The sequence below is a fragment of the Electrona antarctica genome, assembly GCF_951216825.1.
Source record: "Electrona antarctica genome assembly, chromosome: 9".
NCBI classification, from domain to species: domain Eukaryota; kingdom Metazoa; phylum Chordata; class Actinopteri; order Myctophiformes; family Myctophidae; genus Electrona; species Electrona antarctica.
This window is the reverse complement of record NC_136790.1, coordinates 44,552,402-44,567,765: the sequence shown is the minus strand read 5'-3', so window position 1 is coordinate 44,567,765 and position 15,364 is coordinate 44,552,402. Positions and strand designations below refer to the sequence as shown.

The 15,364-nt window shown below is 44.8% G+C and overlaps 1 protein-coding gene across 1 annotated transcript; it reads left to right on the top strand.

Moving 5' to 3' along the window:
* Window positions 1-890: 890 nt before the first annotated feature.
* On the top strand, window positions 891-14,004 carry wnt2ba (wingless-type MMTV integration site family, member 2Ba; the record flags this gene model as incomplete). Its single annotated transcript, XM_079509614.1, has 5 exons — window positions 891-1,236; window positions 5,314-5,534; window positions 7,499-7,776; window positions 9,584-9,851; window positions 13,772-14,004. Exons 1-5 carry the CDS (start codon window positions 1,049-1,051, stop codon window positions 14,002-14,004), a joined length of 1,188 nt encoding a protein of 395 aa, XP_079365740.1. The 5' UTR covers window positions 891-1,048.
* Between the last annotated feature and the right edge of the window lie 1,360 nt (window positions 14,005-15,364).

The following is a 15,364-nucleotide window of genomic DNA, read 5'->3' as shown; positions in this document are numbered from 1 at the left end:
AAAGTATAATTTTCGTCTTTCTAAATAAAGGTCTTTAAACTGACGACAGTGACCGATGGCCAAAGTGGAACAGTTGGACATGCTGATTTATAGGTATAGCTATAGACCTCATAACATATAACATCACTGGGCCCTACTTTCCATCGCTCTAAATATACACATCCACCACCACACCGACTGTACTGTCCTGTCCTGTCCCACCGACCGTCTGCATATTTTGTCTGACACATTTACGCGCCGGTGTCACGACGGTGTCGCGCGCCGAAAACAGCAGACGCGACGCCGCTGTGGGGCTTGCAGCTCTGCTGTTCAGGGAGAGAGTGTGTGTGAATCGGTGCTGCTATAGAGAGGCACGGACTAACAGGACAGCTGACGCATTGGTCCAGGCGCGCATCTTCATTCCGCGCGCGGTTGTTGAGGACAGAGTAGGTGCGCACAATGCAGTGCATGCAGTCTCCTCTGTCTCCTCATCTGTTTGGATGATCTCGCGAGTCTAGACTGTTTAACTTAATTTGATCGTTCGTTTTATGTTTTATTTTTCCTTCTCCCCAATCAAGACAAAAAATGTGATAGATTTTTGTATGCGGTCCAGCGTACGTGTAGGCCTATTTATAGCCTATTATTGCAACGTATTGGCCGCTTATCATTCAGTTGATCTGGCTGAAATTCAACGCGCAACAGCTGAGGAAAAAAAAGGTGGTTTTATATGATTTGACAGTTACAGTGAACATCTGCGGGAGATAATGGGGAATTTGAGACGATCGAAGGACGGATCCCGTGTTCTATTTTAGTGGAGTCGGACTATGACATAATAAACTTTCATCTCGGATGTAGCAGCCAAAGAAGTTTATTTATGGACATTTTATTGACAATATAATCTACATGGCATTGTTACGCGTCAACAATGCCACCCACCACTGCTGCAGTTTTTAACTCCACTCAATTGTCATTCCCTTTTGTTTTCCAATGATGGACGCCGGTGGACAGCAGTCAAGGAGGACTTTCATACCAGAGTCTACCGTGTTTGCCAATACGTGAAATATAATAAATGAAAGGAAACATGTATTGCACTCGGAGCTCACCTAATAATAATTGCCGCCGGGCTGCTGGGACTATGCACGGGACCAGACACGGCGCGATAAGCCGACAGCACTCCTCCAAACATACCTCCAGGATATTCTTTACCTTTATTCTGCTTCTGCTCATGTTCACACCGAGGGTCGACTCATCGTGGTGGTGAGTAAGTTATGAAGTGTCAACTTAATGCCGATAATATATAATTTCAAATTCAGTCAGTTCATTTTGCTTATGATATTTAACTTATACATAGTGGATATAGGCCAGTGGTTTTCCACCCTTTTCATATCAAGGCCCATTATGTATTGTGTATTTGAGCCACGGACGGACCTGCACCATTTGATGAGATTTAATTAGCCTCTCAGACCCCAAAACTAAAGAATATTTTGTTGTCGTTGGATACGATTTTTGTCCACAGTTGATGTTGGTACCATTAGGAGAGATAACGGGCAAACGTTGATCAAAATAACAATTCGTATATACATTCTATATTGTGTAGAAGTCTTTAGCAATAATTGAACTCTTGAGAGTGTAAAAATGAAACCAAATGGACCCATAAAGGTCCATTTGGTTTCATTTTTACACTCGCAAGAGTTCAAGATCTATAAGGGTCCATTTGGTTACCACCTACATCATTTATCTGGGGACCACCTGGAACCTCCTGTTGTAGGCATGCAGCTGCACCATGCAGCTGTGTGGATAGGTCTACTGTAGGCTACATGTATTGCTATATTTTATAACCTACTATGACATAAATGTAGATTTTTTTATGATTGACATGCACTAATCAAAAAGTTGATTTAGCCAGTGCTTTATAGGGCGAGGAGGACATTGTTGGAATGCAGACCAATGGCGTAATTGGTCTGCATTCCAACAATGTCCTCCTCGCCCTATAAAGCACTGGCAGTGGCAACAAAGTGGGAATTATGTATTATATAAATCATAACAAGATACTTTCAAGCTGACCTCATTTATTTTGTTTATACATCATTCTATTCTTTGCTTCATCAGCTTCTCTTTTATACTAGCTGTCATGCACTCCTCAAAAGCCAGAGGCATGCATGCACACCTGACCATTTCATTCGCCTATTGTAAAGATTGAGTTATAGTGGAGACATGCTAAAGGTCACCGACTTAAAATAATGAATATTGTGGGGGGACTATTGTTATTTTCAGTGTCACACAATGAGCTATACATTATAGTTTTAATAAATCTATGAAATACTCTGCATGGATGTGAGTGAGTGAGTGAGTGAGTGAGTGAGTGAGTGAGTGAGTGTGTCTCAAAACATCAGTGCAAGGTGACACGATGGGCAGTTGTTGGGCACAGTGCAATGTGTTGGTTTTTTTATGAAGATTAATGGTATGTATGTATGGGTGTGTGTGTGTGTGTGGGGGGGGGGACTCCCCTATCCATCCATCTTGCCCACAGTAAGTGGCAGGTGCAGGCGATGGAGCATGAATAAGTGGCCCTTGATGATTTCTCTGGAGGGTTTAAGAAGCCCTGAGGGAAATGCTTTAAAGCAGCTATAGTCTACTAACACCAACCCACGCACGCACGCACGCACGCACGCACGCACGCACGCACGCACGCACGCACGCACGCACGCACGCACGCACACACACATACACACACACGATCTGAAACAGTTGTCATACATTCTGTGGACATTTCCAGCAACGTATAAGTAGGCCTAGGCCTAGCCCATGCAATTGAGGCTATATAATAAATGCAATATTCATTATTTCCTTTCTCTGTGTTTTACAGACGGGCTAAAACTGAGAGCATTGATTGTAGGCCTACTATATATCCATAGTAAAAAGAAAAGAGAAAAGAAAAGAAAGAAATTTGCAGTTTCTATCCAGAGCTGACAGCATATTTTATGGTATTTAGTATTCCGTAAGTCCTGAAACAGGAAAGGAGAATCAGAAACAGATCAACATCTAACTTAGAAAGACTTGGAAGCTTTCTCTCTAGTCAGTCTCATCATCATCATGATCTAGACTCTAGTCTAGATGATATTTATTTCATCCAGATTTGTATTTTTAACCATGTGTGCACAAGACTCTCTCTCTCTGAAGCCCATAGGCCATGCACACGCACGCACGCACGCACACACATCGGCAGTGGCTCAGGGGTAGAGTGGCTGGATGGAAACCGTGAGGTTGCCAGTTCGAACCCGGGCTCCCCCAGAGTCACTGTCGAAGTGTCCTTGAGCAAGACACTGAACCCCTAATTTCTCCCGATGTGCTAGTTGGTGCCTTGTATGGTTTCCGCTGCCATCGGTGTGTGAATGGGTGAATGTAAAGCGCCTTGGATAAAGACGCTGTATAAATGCACCATTTTACCACACACACACCCACCGTGCCGCAGCGATGCACTGCTTTACTGCTCAGGCACGCGCGCGCACACACACACACACACACACACACACACACACACACACACACACACACACACACACACACACACACACACACACACACACACACACACACACACACACACACACACACACACACACACACACACACACACACACACACACACACACACACACTTCCAGTTAGAATGGGACGGGGACATGAGCCTTAACGGGAATGGAAACTCTCCGCTAATAAGTCTGTGTGGCCCGCGGGGTGACGCAAATGTGTGTGCAATTAGTGCCTAACGATATCCGGATGGAGAGTGGAGCGTGCAGGCTTAGAGGAGGGGGGGGGGGGTGCCGTCGTATGGGTGCGCTGTGGTGTTGGAAGAGAACAGGTTTCAGGGGGGTCACTTTGTGTACCGGTCAGTTGACCGCTCCCTTGTCCAATTCATAAGGGCTCTGAAGAAGCCCCCTCCCTGCATCATAATACAACTTTACCATGTGATGTGATCACACCTTTTTAGAGGTTCTGTAATGTTAAGGATTAATGTCTGAATAGAACAGGAAGCAAACCTACCAGGGAGTGAAATGCTTTTCATTGGACTTATCCCATTTAGGCCTGACGTCGACATTTTTTAAATGTCTTCTAAATCCTGACAGTTTTCTGAAAAACCCATGTTTCTATGTCAGTGGTTCTCAAACATATTCATGTCAAGGACCCCCAAATATATATTGGCCGCCGACCCCCATCTGAAAATATGTTGTTCCAGGGACCCTCCCAGTAGCAAAGATTTGAGTTATAAACTCGCTCTGAAAGAATATACATTCAAAGATTTCAGGCACATTTTCACAATTTTTCAAAAATAGCAGATATACAAGGTTGTAGATCTGCTATTTTACAATAGCTAAAGTATAACATAATGCTTAAAACACCAAAAGGGGTTCCCGCCCAAACAGATGTCATGTCTCTCGCCCATGCTGACATTCCTGTCAGTCTTCACAACTTAAGCCCTATATACTCAAAAGCTAAAATCGCTGATAAGTATTCCATGCATATTGTGGTATTGCTATTTTGAAATATTATTATATTTTCCTTCTTGGTTGTTGTTTTTTAATTATAGCTTTTTGCACATGCCCAAAACAGGGACACTAGGTTGAAAGTGCATGCGGTGAAGAAATGGAAGAAAATGGCTTCTAAATCCTAAGTTTTCGCTCTGAAAGAATATAGATTCAAAGATTTGCGCCACATTTTCACTATTACAACATCAGCATGACTGCATGGTCGAGCATTGAAACATATACCCAGCAATCCTCAAACATCAGCTCTACAATGCTGAAAATAAACATTTGATACTCTATACCAGGTGTCAGTGTGTCCAATTATTTTTTTCAAAGGGGCCATATTAGAAAATATTAAAACAAACAAGGGCCAACTACACAATGTACCTTCGGGTTCAAACAATTCTATTTGATTATCATCATCAATATTTAATATCAATGGTCTTTTGTCAGGTGTGTGCTGTGAACAAAAAGTGTATCTCAGCCTTTTTTCAGCCTTATGTCACATTACCAAATGTTTACCAAGCAAGCAAGGTAACAAAAAAACAAACATAAAAGGAACAAGGAAGTAAGGAACATTGACAAAGTATGTATACTCTGGGAAATGCCCAGGTTAAAAAACTTGAATGTAAAAATGTCCCATAATGTTGGGCGGGCCGTTCATAATACAATTCAGGTATGAAGCTGTGGGCCGTATACAATTCGCCGGCGGGGCGCATTTGGCCCGCGGGCCGCACTTTGGACACATCTGCTCTACACTGAAATCACCTGTTGTATTATCTGTTTTTTGTTTTTTTTGCACCTGCAGGTACATTGGAGCGCTGGGCGCGCGGGTGATCTGTGACAACATTCCCGGCCTGGTGAACAAGCAGCGCCAGCTGTGCCAGCGCCACCCGGACCTGATGCAGTCCATCGGGGAGGGGGCCGTGGAGTGGATCACAGAGTGCCAGCACCAGTTCCGCCACCACCGCTGGAACTGCAGCACGCTGGACCGAGACCACACGGTGTTCGGACGGCTCATGCTGAGAAGTGAGTTATTCACAATCAATCAGGGGTCACCAACATGTCCGTATACTTCAGTGTCGTTTTCGTCGACTAAAACTAAGACGAAAAATGTTCGTCGACTACCTTTTTCCACTGATGAAAACGAAATGGAAACTAAATGAAAACTAAGCTATGATGACTAAAACTAAGACTAAATATATCGACAATTTAAATAAAAACTAGACTAAAATGTTAGGAAGGGACTAGTGGACAAGAGATCCAGTATGAGTAATTTTGCACTTGTATGAGTCATTTCGCCAGTATGAGTCATTTCACGACGTGTTGTGAGCTTGTAGATCGGCTATTTTCAGCAAGTGTAAAATCAGCCATTACGATGGCATCAAGGCCCGCCAAAATACAATTTAGTCGACTAAATCAACCGTAGATTTAGTCGACTAGAATCGCATGACATTTAGTCGACTAAAACTAGACTAACACTAAAACATTCCAGGTGACTAAAATGTGACTAAAACTAAATGGAAACTATTCAAAAGACTATGACTAAAACTAAAATCAAAATTTGCTGCCAAAAACAACACTGGTATACATACACGACAAAGACTTGGTCATGTCCGTGGCAAATGTTTAGATTTTCTGTTTTACTCACCATTATAATGTTCTTATTTTGATCATAAGAACCACTTACTGAATGTCAAGTCTCCAGGTTTTCTTCAGAATATGTGTGACAATTATTATGACTCTATGGCACATTTAGGAGTCCAACTAACTGTACTAGTGGTTCACAAATGTTTTATTTGCAAAGACCCCCTTAACTCTGAGAGTGTTCAAATGGAACCAAACAGACCCATAAGGGGAAATCCTGGCATGAATTACAGCAAATTAATCCTGGCGGCCAAACAGTTTAATGAACGAACGAACGAACGAACGAACGAACGAACGAACGAACGAACGAACGAACAAATTAATGAATTAATGAATGAATGAATGAATGATTTTCGTGTCCCGTGTGTGTAAATGGTGTACATGTGGCTTGTCTGTCTGCATGTACGTGCTTGTTAGCTAATAAACATGCATTTAATCTTATTGATTCAACTTTGGCCTCCTGTTCGTGTGAACTTTCCCCCAGAGAACAGATAAAAGGGGGGGGGGGGGGGGGGGGGGGGGAGTATTGTGGTTTCACCTTCTCGGGAATGAGAAAAAGATTGTGAAAGTGGACGTTCTCCGAAAACAAGTAGCAGATTCGAGAGATCCACATGGGTGATGTATAAACAGTAATAGGAGATGTAAATATTTGGGTAGATGTCTCTGGCAGCCAGACAAAGCCTCACTCCCTGACATATCGCCTGCATGTGTTCTGCCTCATTGCTTGAGCAGGAATGAGAATGGGAGGTGCGTTGGAAAGCCAGACCAAATAACCCCCCACCCCTGCCCGAAAAAATCTCTCCTCTCTCCTCTCCTCTCCTCTCTGAAATGAAAACACAGGCCGGCGACTGAGAAAGCTGCCATCTGTGCAAATTAAAAGGTGAAAGGAGAGGAGTCTGCTTCACTGGGATGTTATACTGTAGCTTCTGCCATCATAGGGTTTGATGGGGGGAAGGGGGATCGATCATAGGGTTTGATGGGGGGAAGGGGGATCGATGCCTCCGCTTTTGATATCCCCCTCTGGTCATTCAGATTTGACCCCGGATATTGTTTCATCCCTGTTTTGTGGTCAGACTGAAAAGGAAGTTCCGATTGATTGTTCCTGCCTGATGACTACAAAACAATACTACAACATGACGTAACGATATCATCCGTTCCAGACCGGTTCACATGGCACTTTTGGAACACCGAGGTGGAAAGCCTGGTGAGGCGAGGTTAATAAGGGTCCATTTGGTTACCGACTCTCTGGGAACCACCTGGAACCCCCTCAAGGACCACCGGTTGAGAGCCACTGTTCTGAGTGGTGGTTAAACAAGCCGTCTTTGCTCTGCCCCCCATCCATCCAGGCAGCAGAGAGGCAGCGTTCGTGTACGCCATCTCCTCAGCGGGAGTGGTCTACGCCATTACCAAGGCCTGCAGCCAGGGGGAGCTGAAGATCTGCAGCTGTGACGGCCTGAAGCGTGGGCGCGCCAGCGACGAGCGAGGCGACTTCGACTGGGGCGGCTGCAGCGACAACATCAACTACGGCATCAAGTTCGCCAAGGCCTTCGTGGACGCACGGGAGAGGATGGTGAAGGACGCCCGGGCACTGATGAACCTGCACAACAACCGCTGCGGGAGAATGGTGAGCCAACAGCCCGTTTTTTATATCATTTTTGTATATCCCACGATTTTGTAACCCATTTTTCACCCCTGTGTCAATTATCTAATGTGATCCTGGGCTCTACACACCCTCCGCCAACCTGGGGAGAGCAACGGGCTGTCTTGATGCATGAGTGTCCAAGTCACTCCTTTACACCTGACAGGGGGAGTTTCCCTGGTTGGACGTATAGTGCGTGGAAGAAACACGTTATCCCAACCAGTTTCTTTCCCCTCCATCAGGCGCCCCGGCTGGCCAGTGGGAGGCAGTTTAGAGACCAGGATTACTGCATGTTTTTTGTGAGGGTACCTACCCTAGGGGACACGGGGAGAACATGTGAGGGTACCTACCCTAGTGGACACGGGGAGAACATGTGAGGGAACCTACCCTAGGGGACACGGGGAGAACATGCAAACTGCCCGTTTTTGAACAAAGTCCGACCTGCTTACTATAAAAGGTTGCAGTCGCCCTGGGGCCGTGGCTCAGCGGTCCAGGCACCAATTGGCTGGTATAGTCCAGTCTGGCAGTGTGCCGTGGATTCGACTCCCGAATCCCGACGGCCTTTACTGCATGTCACCCCCCATTTCCTGTCAGCCTACTGTCTGTCCCTCTATAAAAATATTAAAAATAAAGGCGAAAGCCACAAAAAAAGAAAGAAAAGGTTGCAGTCTTGTATGAGGACCTCGAATGGTTACCTATAAGCTCTACTCAAACGCAAAACGCATTGGATAGTTTTCGTCATGGACTTCATTAACACCTTGAGGGCTCGGGCCTATTTAATCCATTAATAAAATGTGCCCATCGTTTATAGCGCCCGGACCACTTTTACTGGCGGACCGGAAGTTGTTGTGAATGTCTGTGTAGCAGCTAACAATAGCCACACCACTCTAGAGTCGATCGACAACAACGGGAGGTAAGAATAAATCTATCGCGACAAGCGACTGGACCGCGGAGCGCCGTCTAACACAGGATCTTTTTTCATAATTAGACGGGATGATTTAGATCGCGAGTTTTAATATTTTCGTTTTCGTCCGCTAAACAGGCAGGGAACATTTTCGATGACGTGTCACTGTTGTGCAACACCGAGGATTGGGCAACAAGCGCTCCTAGGGTGTGGAGCGATGCGACCGGTTTTGATATCATTAATCTCCGTCGTTTTTATCAATCTCCGTCTCGGGCAACTGACCGTGCACTTGAACTTGACGGTGATCTCCATCTGGGGCCCTTACACTGCGTGGTCAGCGACCCAGTGTTGTTTTTGGCAGCACATTTTGATTTTAGTTTTAGTCATATAGTCTCTTGAATTGTTTCAATTTAGTTTTATTCACATTTTATTCACCTGGAATGTTTTAGTGTTAGTCTAGTTTTAGTCGACTAAATATAACATTTTAGTCGACTAAATCTACAGTTGATTTTGTCGAACAAAATGTATTTTGGCGGGCCTTGATGCCGTCGTAATGACTGTTTTTTTCACTTGCTGAAAATAGACGATCCACAAGCTCACAACGCATCGTTGTGAGCTTGTAGATCGTCTATTTCCAGCATGCAACTAATGACTCATACTGGATCTCTTGTCCGCTAGTCCCTTCCTAACATTTTAGTCTAGTTTTATTTGTTTGACGAAATTGTCAAGGTATATTTAGTCATCATAGCTTCGTTTTTATTTAGTTTCCATGTAGTTTCCGTCAGTGGAAAAAGGTAGTCGACGAATTTTTCGTTTTAGTTTTCAGTCGACGAAATCAACACTGCTTTGACCTGTGTGCTCCTCTTCCTCCGTCCTCCGTCCCTGCAGGCGGTGAAGCGCTTTATGAAGCTGGAGTGTAAGTGTCACGGGGTGAGCGGCTCCTGCTCCCTGCGGACATGCTGGCTGGCCACGTCCGACTTCAGGCGCACGGGAGACTACTTGCGCAAGAAGTACAACGCGGCCATCGAGGTGACCATGAACCAGGACGGCACGGGCTTCATGGTGGCCGACGGGGACTCCGCCAACAAGGGAGCCAAGAACGAGCTGGTGTTCGTGGAGAACTCTCCGGACTACTGTCTCATGGACCGCGCAGCAGGTGGGTTCGTTAACTCATTCTTGGCTAAGGACTTCTTTAACGCCTTTTTTTAATGAAATCCCGCACCGCCAACGACGCCTTTAACTCAATCAGTGCCGGGATTCCTTCATATTTTGAACGAGAGGCGGATGAGGAGCAGAAATGAAGCGCTAGTACAGTTGGGTGCCACCGATATTGTCCCTTATCATTTGACCCATTTAGGCCTGACCTCAAAATTTTAAAAAATCCTTCTAAATCCTCCAGTTTTCTGAAATAAATATTTTCACGATTTAAAAAAAATAGCAGACCTACAAGCTCGTAGCGCGCCACTCGGTGGTGCGCTATGAGCTTGTAGATCTGCTATTTTTCAATAGCTAAATTATAACATAATGTTTAAAACACCAAAAGGGGTTCCCGCCCAAAATGGGTTAACTGTCCTTTTGCGCAGATCACGCAAACCTCAGCAAAAAGAAAAGGACAATATCGATGGCCTCCAACTGTATATCCATCAGATCAAAACCACGGAGAGCGCCCTAGATGAGCAGATACGAGGCATTCTTTCTGCCGCGCTAACAGGCTAGTGAACGGTAAGCTAATATGACTGAAGAGCGAAGTACGGTGGCCGAGAGTCCGACTGAAAAATAAAAAAAGGGAAAAATTCAGAATATTCTCCCCTCGCCTGATATCATTGAGGATGCGCTATAGGACGTGTACACACGTCCAATGCATCCGTCGATTGGATTCCCTAGGACGGATGGACGGAAACGGTTAACGTGTTAATTAGCGCTTCATTTAATGATAATCCGCGTAACAATTATTACACTGACTTTCTCTATGGAGAATGACCTTTCCTCACAAGCAGGAAAGGAGACCAGAAGAGAGATATATACATATCGCCCACAGTCCTGCTGTCGGCTTCACCAAACCTGTGAGACTCAGACTCCTCATCCACTGAAGGCTTGCATTCCTTCACAGCTTAAAGTTCAATTATTTGACCTTTAACATCTCCCTTAATTCCCCTCAGTGTTTGCTTTGCCTTGCGAGGCTCTGTCTCTCCCATCCCGTCCCATGCGATGCCTTCCATATAGAGCGTGAAAAGGCAGTAAATCACCACTACTGGGACAGCTATGATATTGCAGTAGACAGTGAAAATCCCAGTGTTAATTTACGGGTCTGTTCTCTTAACACGAAGGAGCAGTGCTGTAGTCAAGTCCACCTGAAGCCAGTCCAAGTCAAGACCAAGGAATGGGGGCCGATTCTGAGTCAAGACCGAGTGTGGGAGGGGGTCGAGTCCCGAGTCGAGACCGACGGGACCAGATTTTTAATTATTGTTTTCACATTTTGATAGGCACATAAAACAATGCGAGAGCAGGCAGACGCGTCAGCTGCGCTCCGTTACTTAACAAGATAACTGTCTATAAGCCGCCGTCCAATGGTCCCTGGGTCGGTGGTTCGAATCCCGGCTCCTCCTGTCCACATGTGTCCTTGGGCAAGACACTGAACCCTACATTGCCTCCAATGAGTCGGTCGGTGTGAGCTTGCCACCGTTGGTGTGTGAATGTGGGAAGTGAGGACGCTGGCGTCGACTGTTTGCCGCTTCACCTCCCAATGTATGAATGAATGGACCATTGTAAAGCGCTATAAAAATGCAATTCATTATTATAAGCGCCAGACAGCTAGCTCTCTTATAATGTGAATGTGAATGGAGTGGGTATAATACATTTATTTCATTGCATTGTAGTGACTCGAGTGGACTCGGTGAGTCCCGAGTCCCTTGGTCCGAGACTGAGTCAAATTGTGGGCGAGACCCACACGAGACTTGAGTACTACAGGTGTAGGAGATCATGAATGAAGATGTGTTGTGATCATGCTATCATCTTCAGTACCTCCTCTCCATTAGGGTATAAAGCGGCCCTGTAGTTGAAGGCTGATTTAATTTGACAGGACTGTTTGCTTTTTTTTTTTTTTTTTTAAACTCAAGGCGATTGCACTTGTGCTTCGGGAATCAAAAGTGGTGTTTTTGTGAACATCTTGCTGAAGAAAACGTGTAAATATTGTTATTTTCAGCAAAAATCAACAATCCAATGCAAAAAAAATCCCATAGGCTTTTTGTCAAAAGAGCTAGGAAGATGCTTCCTCCTTCCACCTACAAAAAAATACATCATCCCTCCCTGGACCGCTCTTTGAAGGTGTGTTCTCTAGCACGGGGAGGGAGGGAGGCTGCTTCTACCCTTTTCAAGGTGCGGAGGTGTGATCTCAAAAAGAGCTTATGGCCTTCCCTGCTGCCAATCTTCATTGGATAGGAATTCGCAGCCTAAGGATACATACAGGCTTATTTCTCAAATCCCTCCATTGGTTTTAAGCTCCACTTCCTAGAACCTGAGGGGGGAGTATAGTTCATCTCAGATTCGTCACCTGGCTTCAGGGACGTTGTTAGATCTCTGATCTTAGGCTTTTAGCTCAATGGTTCTCAATGGTCAAGGACTCTCAAATTGATATGAATATTTGGACACCCATCTGAAGTTAAATGTAGAGTATTCCACTTGTTCTTTCTTCTCTCAGAATTCTTCGAAAATAGCCGATCCACAAGCTTTTAGATCTGCCATTTCTGAATAGCCGAGATGGGTTAAATTGGTTAAACTTAAATTTCCCCCCCGGAACCACCTCAGGGACCCCTGAGTGGATCTATTTACATGGATTTGAAAAATCACGTGTTGATTAATGTGCATTGTCCCTGTTAAAGAAAGAAAGAAAGAAAGAAAGAAAGAAAGTGTTACCATCAACTTACCATGCACTGGTAAGTGTTTGGATGACCTCCCTAGACTGTTGAAACACAAGACACTTTGCCACAAGAGTTAGTGAACGAATGAATCAAATCTGCAGGATGGAAGTTGCAAAATATTTACTGCAGGGATTAAAGATTAAATCACGACTGAAGTTTTTGTTAGGCTGTCTCAATCTGGGATCAGTGAAACGGCATGAATTCAACCTGTTCTGTGGTACTGAAATGTTTCTAGATGACATATGACATGTCTAGTATGACAATCCCTATATTTGGCCCGAGCCGACCTAGTGCTGATATCAGATAGATGTGGTAGAACCATATATGGATAGATCTAACTGGCTTAGTCATCGTGACAAGCATAGTCGGAGAATATATAACAAGGGTCGGCTTCACCACTGCGGGTTCTAACCTATCAGCAATAGAGAGGAAGAGCATTGTGTTCGAAACGTCACAGTCATTCACTTGTGCAAATAAAGGCATCGGTAAGGGGGGGCAAGCCCATTTTGGCCTTTAAAAATAAACAATAACAATTTAGAATCGATTCTAAAACAGGCCGTGTGAACGGCTAGCACTTTCAGCCATCGCGGCGTTAAACAAACTGCCCCGCGATAGGATGGTTCTGTATACAGTGATGACCTCGTGATTTTGTATTGTCTTCTTCACGTTATGTTTTCTGTACTGTGCTGTTTTGTTGTGGGTGTTTGAACAGATCTCTGAAGATGAATATCCTTCAGGACAATAAAGATTATTATTAGGGATGTCTCGATACACTTTTCGTTCCCGATCCGATCCGATACCACAATTTCTGTGTTAGCCGATACCGATACTGAATACCGATACCAGTGGTGTGATCTCGTGTTGTGTTTATAGCTATCTACCTATATATTTCGTGTTGTGTTTATAGCAGACTCCTCATTCAAATGTGCACTTGCAGTTTGGGGAACTCCAAAGCAAACTCCACATGCCCCAACATTTTATTTACCTGCCATAGTGTGAACCCCTTACCCCTGCTTCGGATCAGTGGGTAGACTGGCATATTCACCAATACCGATATGAACCGATATGACAAAAAACAACGATACTTTTCCGATACCGATACAGTATCGGGACATCTCTAATTATTATTATTGTCTTTCTCTCCTCCTCGACCATGCAGGCTCCTTGGGCACGTCGGGCCGGGTGTGCAACAAGTCCTCCCGGGGCACGGACGGCTGCGAGGTCATGTGCTGCGGGCGGGGCTACGACACCATGCGCGTCAAGCGCGTCACCAAGTGCGAGTGCAAGTTCCGCTGGTGCTGCGCCGTGGAGTGCCAGGACTGCGAGAACACGGTGGACGTGCACACGTGCAAGCCTCACAACAGGCGGTCCGACTGGCTGGACCTAACCTGAAGGGGAAGGGGGGGGGGGGAGCAGAGGCCCCCCCAGGGGTCCATGAGGCGGTTCCCCAGCTAAATGATTGATGGTTAGGAACCAGGTGGGGCCTGAGAGTGTACAAGAGGGCCTGAGAGTGTACAAATAGAACCAAATGGACCCTTGCGTGACCATTTGTGACTACATTTGACTGAGGGACTGCCATTGGATTTTTTTGAATTTTCGTTTTTTCATGTTATATGAAAGCAGAGAATCATAGCTTCAAATTGACATATTGGTTGTTCAGTTTGACCCACCAGTTTTGGTGATATGGCATATAGAGTGATGTCTTGCAGAAAACAGCGAGTTGAGAAAACAGGCTTGAAAGGTTCACTTCTGTGGTCTCTAACATTACACCTAGCTACATGTTTAAGCATTTATTTCATATTTACATGTCGATTTCAGCTCTGACACTTATTTCAGACATGCTCTAGTATGTGAAGAGTCTGCCTGTGCTATTAACTCATTTTTGAAAAAAAAGAAAAACAAAGTTTTTCTCGTCTGGTGAAAAGTTGGAATTTGCGCGACGGCAGTCTCTCAGTCAAATCTGGTCACATTTGGTTCCATTTGTACACTCTCAAGAGTTATGGGGGTCTGGTGCATAGTACCAAACTGGGGGGGGTCCTTGAATTTATAAAGAACCATCACCTAATGAATGGTTCCACTCCAGTCTCCAGCTGACCTACATGGACCTTTGGGTGAGCGACTGCACTGCATGCGTTAAAGGGACGCTGACCCAGTTGTGTTACCTTCGTTACCTCTGATCCGATTGGACTTCTAATCATAGAACACTTCCTGAAGCAGAAACGTTTTAGATTTTCATTGGACGATGACGCCGAACTGGAAAAGAAAAAAAGGTCCCAGTTTACTTACGGTGTGCTGCTTTAATATACTGTACATGTCTGAGACCACAACTCTTCTCCCACACGTTCTTCGTTCTTTTCATTTTCAAACAGACTTTTTGGACTTTGTTCTTTGTGTCGCAAATGCACCCTTTGGACGAGGCAAGGCTTTTCAGGTGTCCGTTTGTTTTGCTGTACAGTGCTGTGGTATCTGTAAAGCACATTTCATTTGCTTAAAAGAGGACATTGAGATGGGGAGTGGGCCGGTAGAGAGAGAGAGAGGGAGAGAGATCTTTGAGAAATCAGTAAAAATACATCAACTTGTATATTACGACTACATCACATTTAGCATAAAATGCACTTATTATCATGCTACAATTATGTGGAACTCGAACTCGAACATAAATTCAAGGAATTTGTAAAACAATACAAAGAAAAAAAGAAAGAAACTCCAGGAAAGAAGTCTGGAAATCCAGAATGTGGACACAGACGACTGC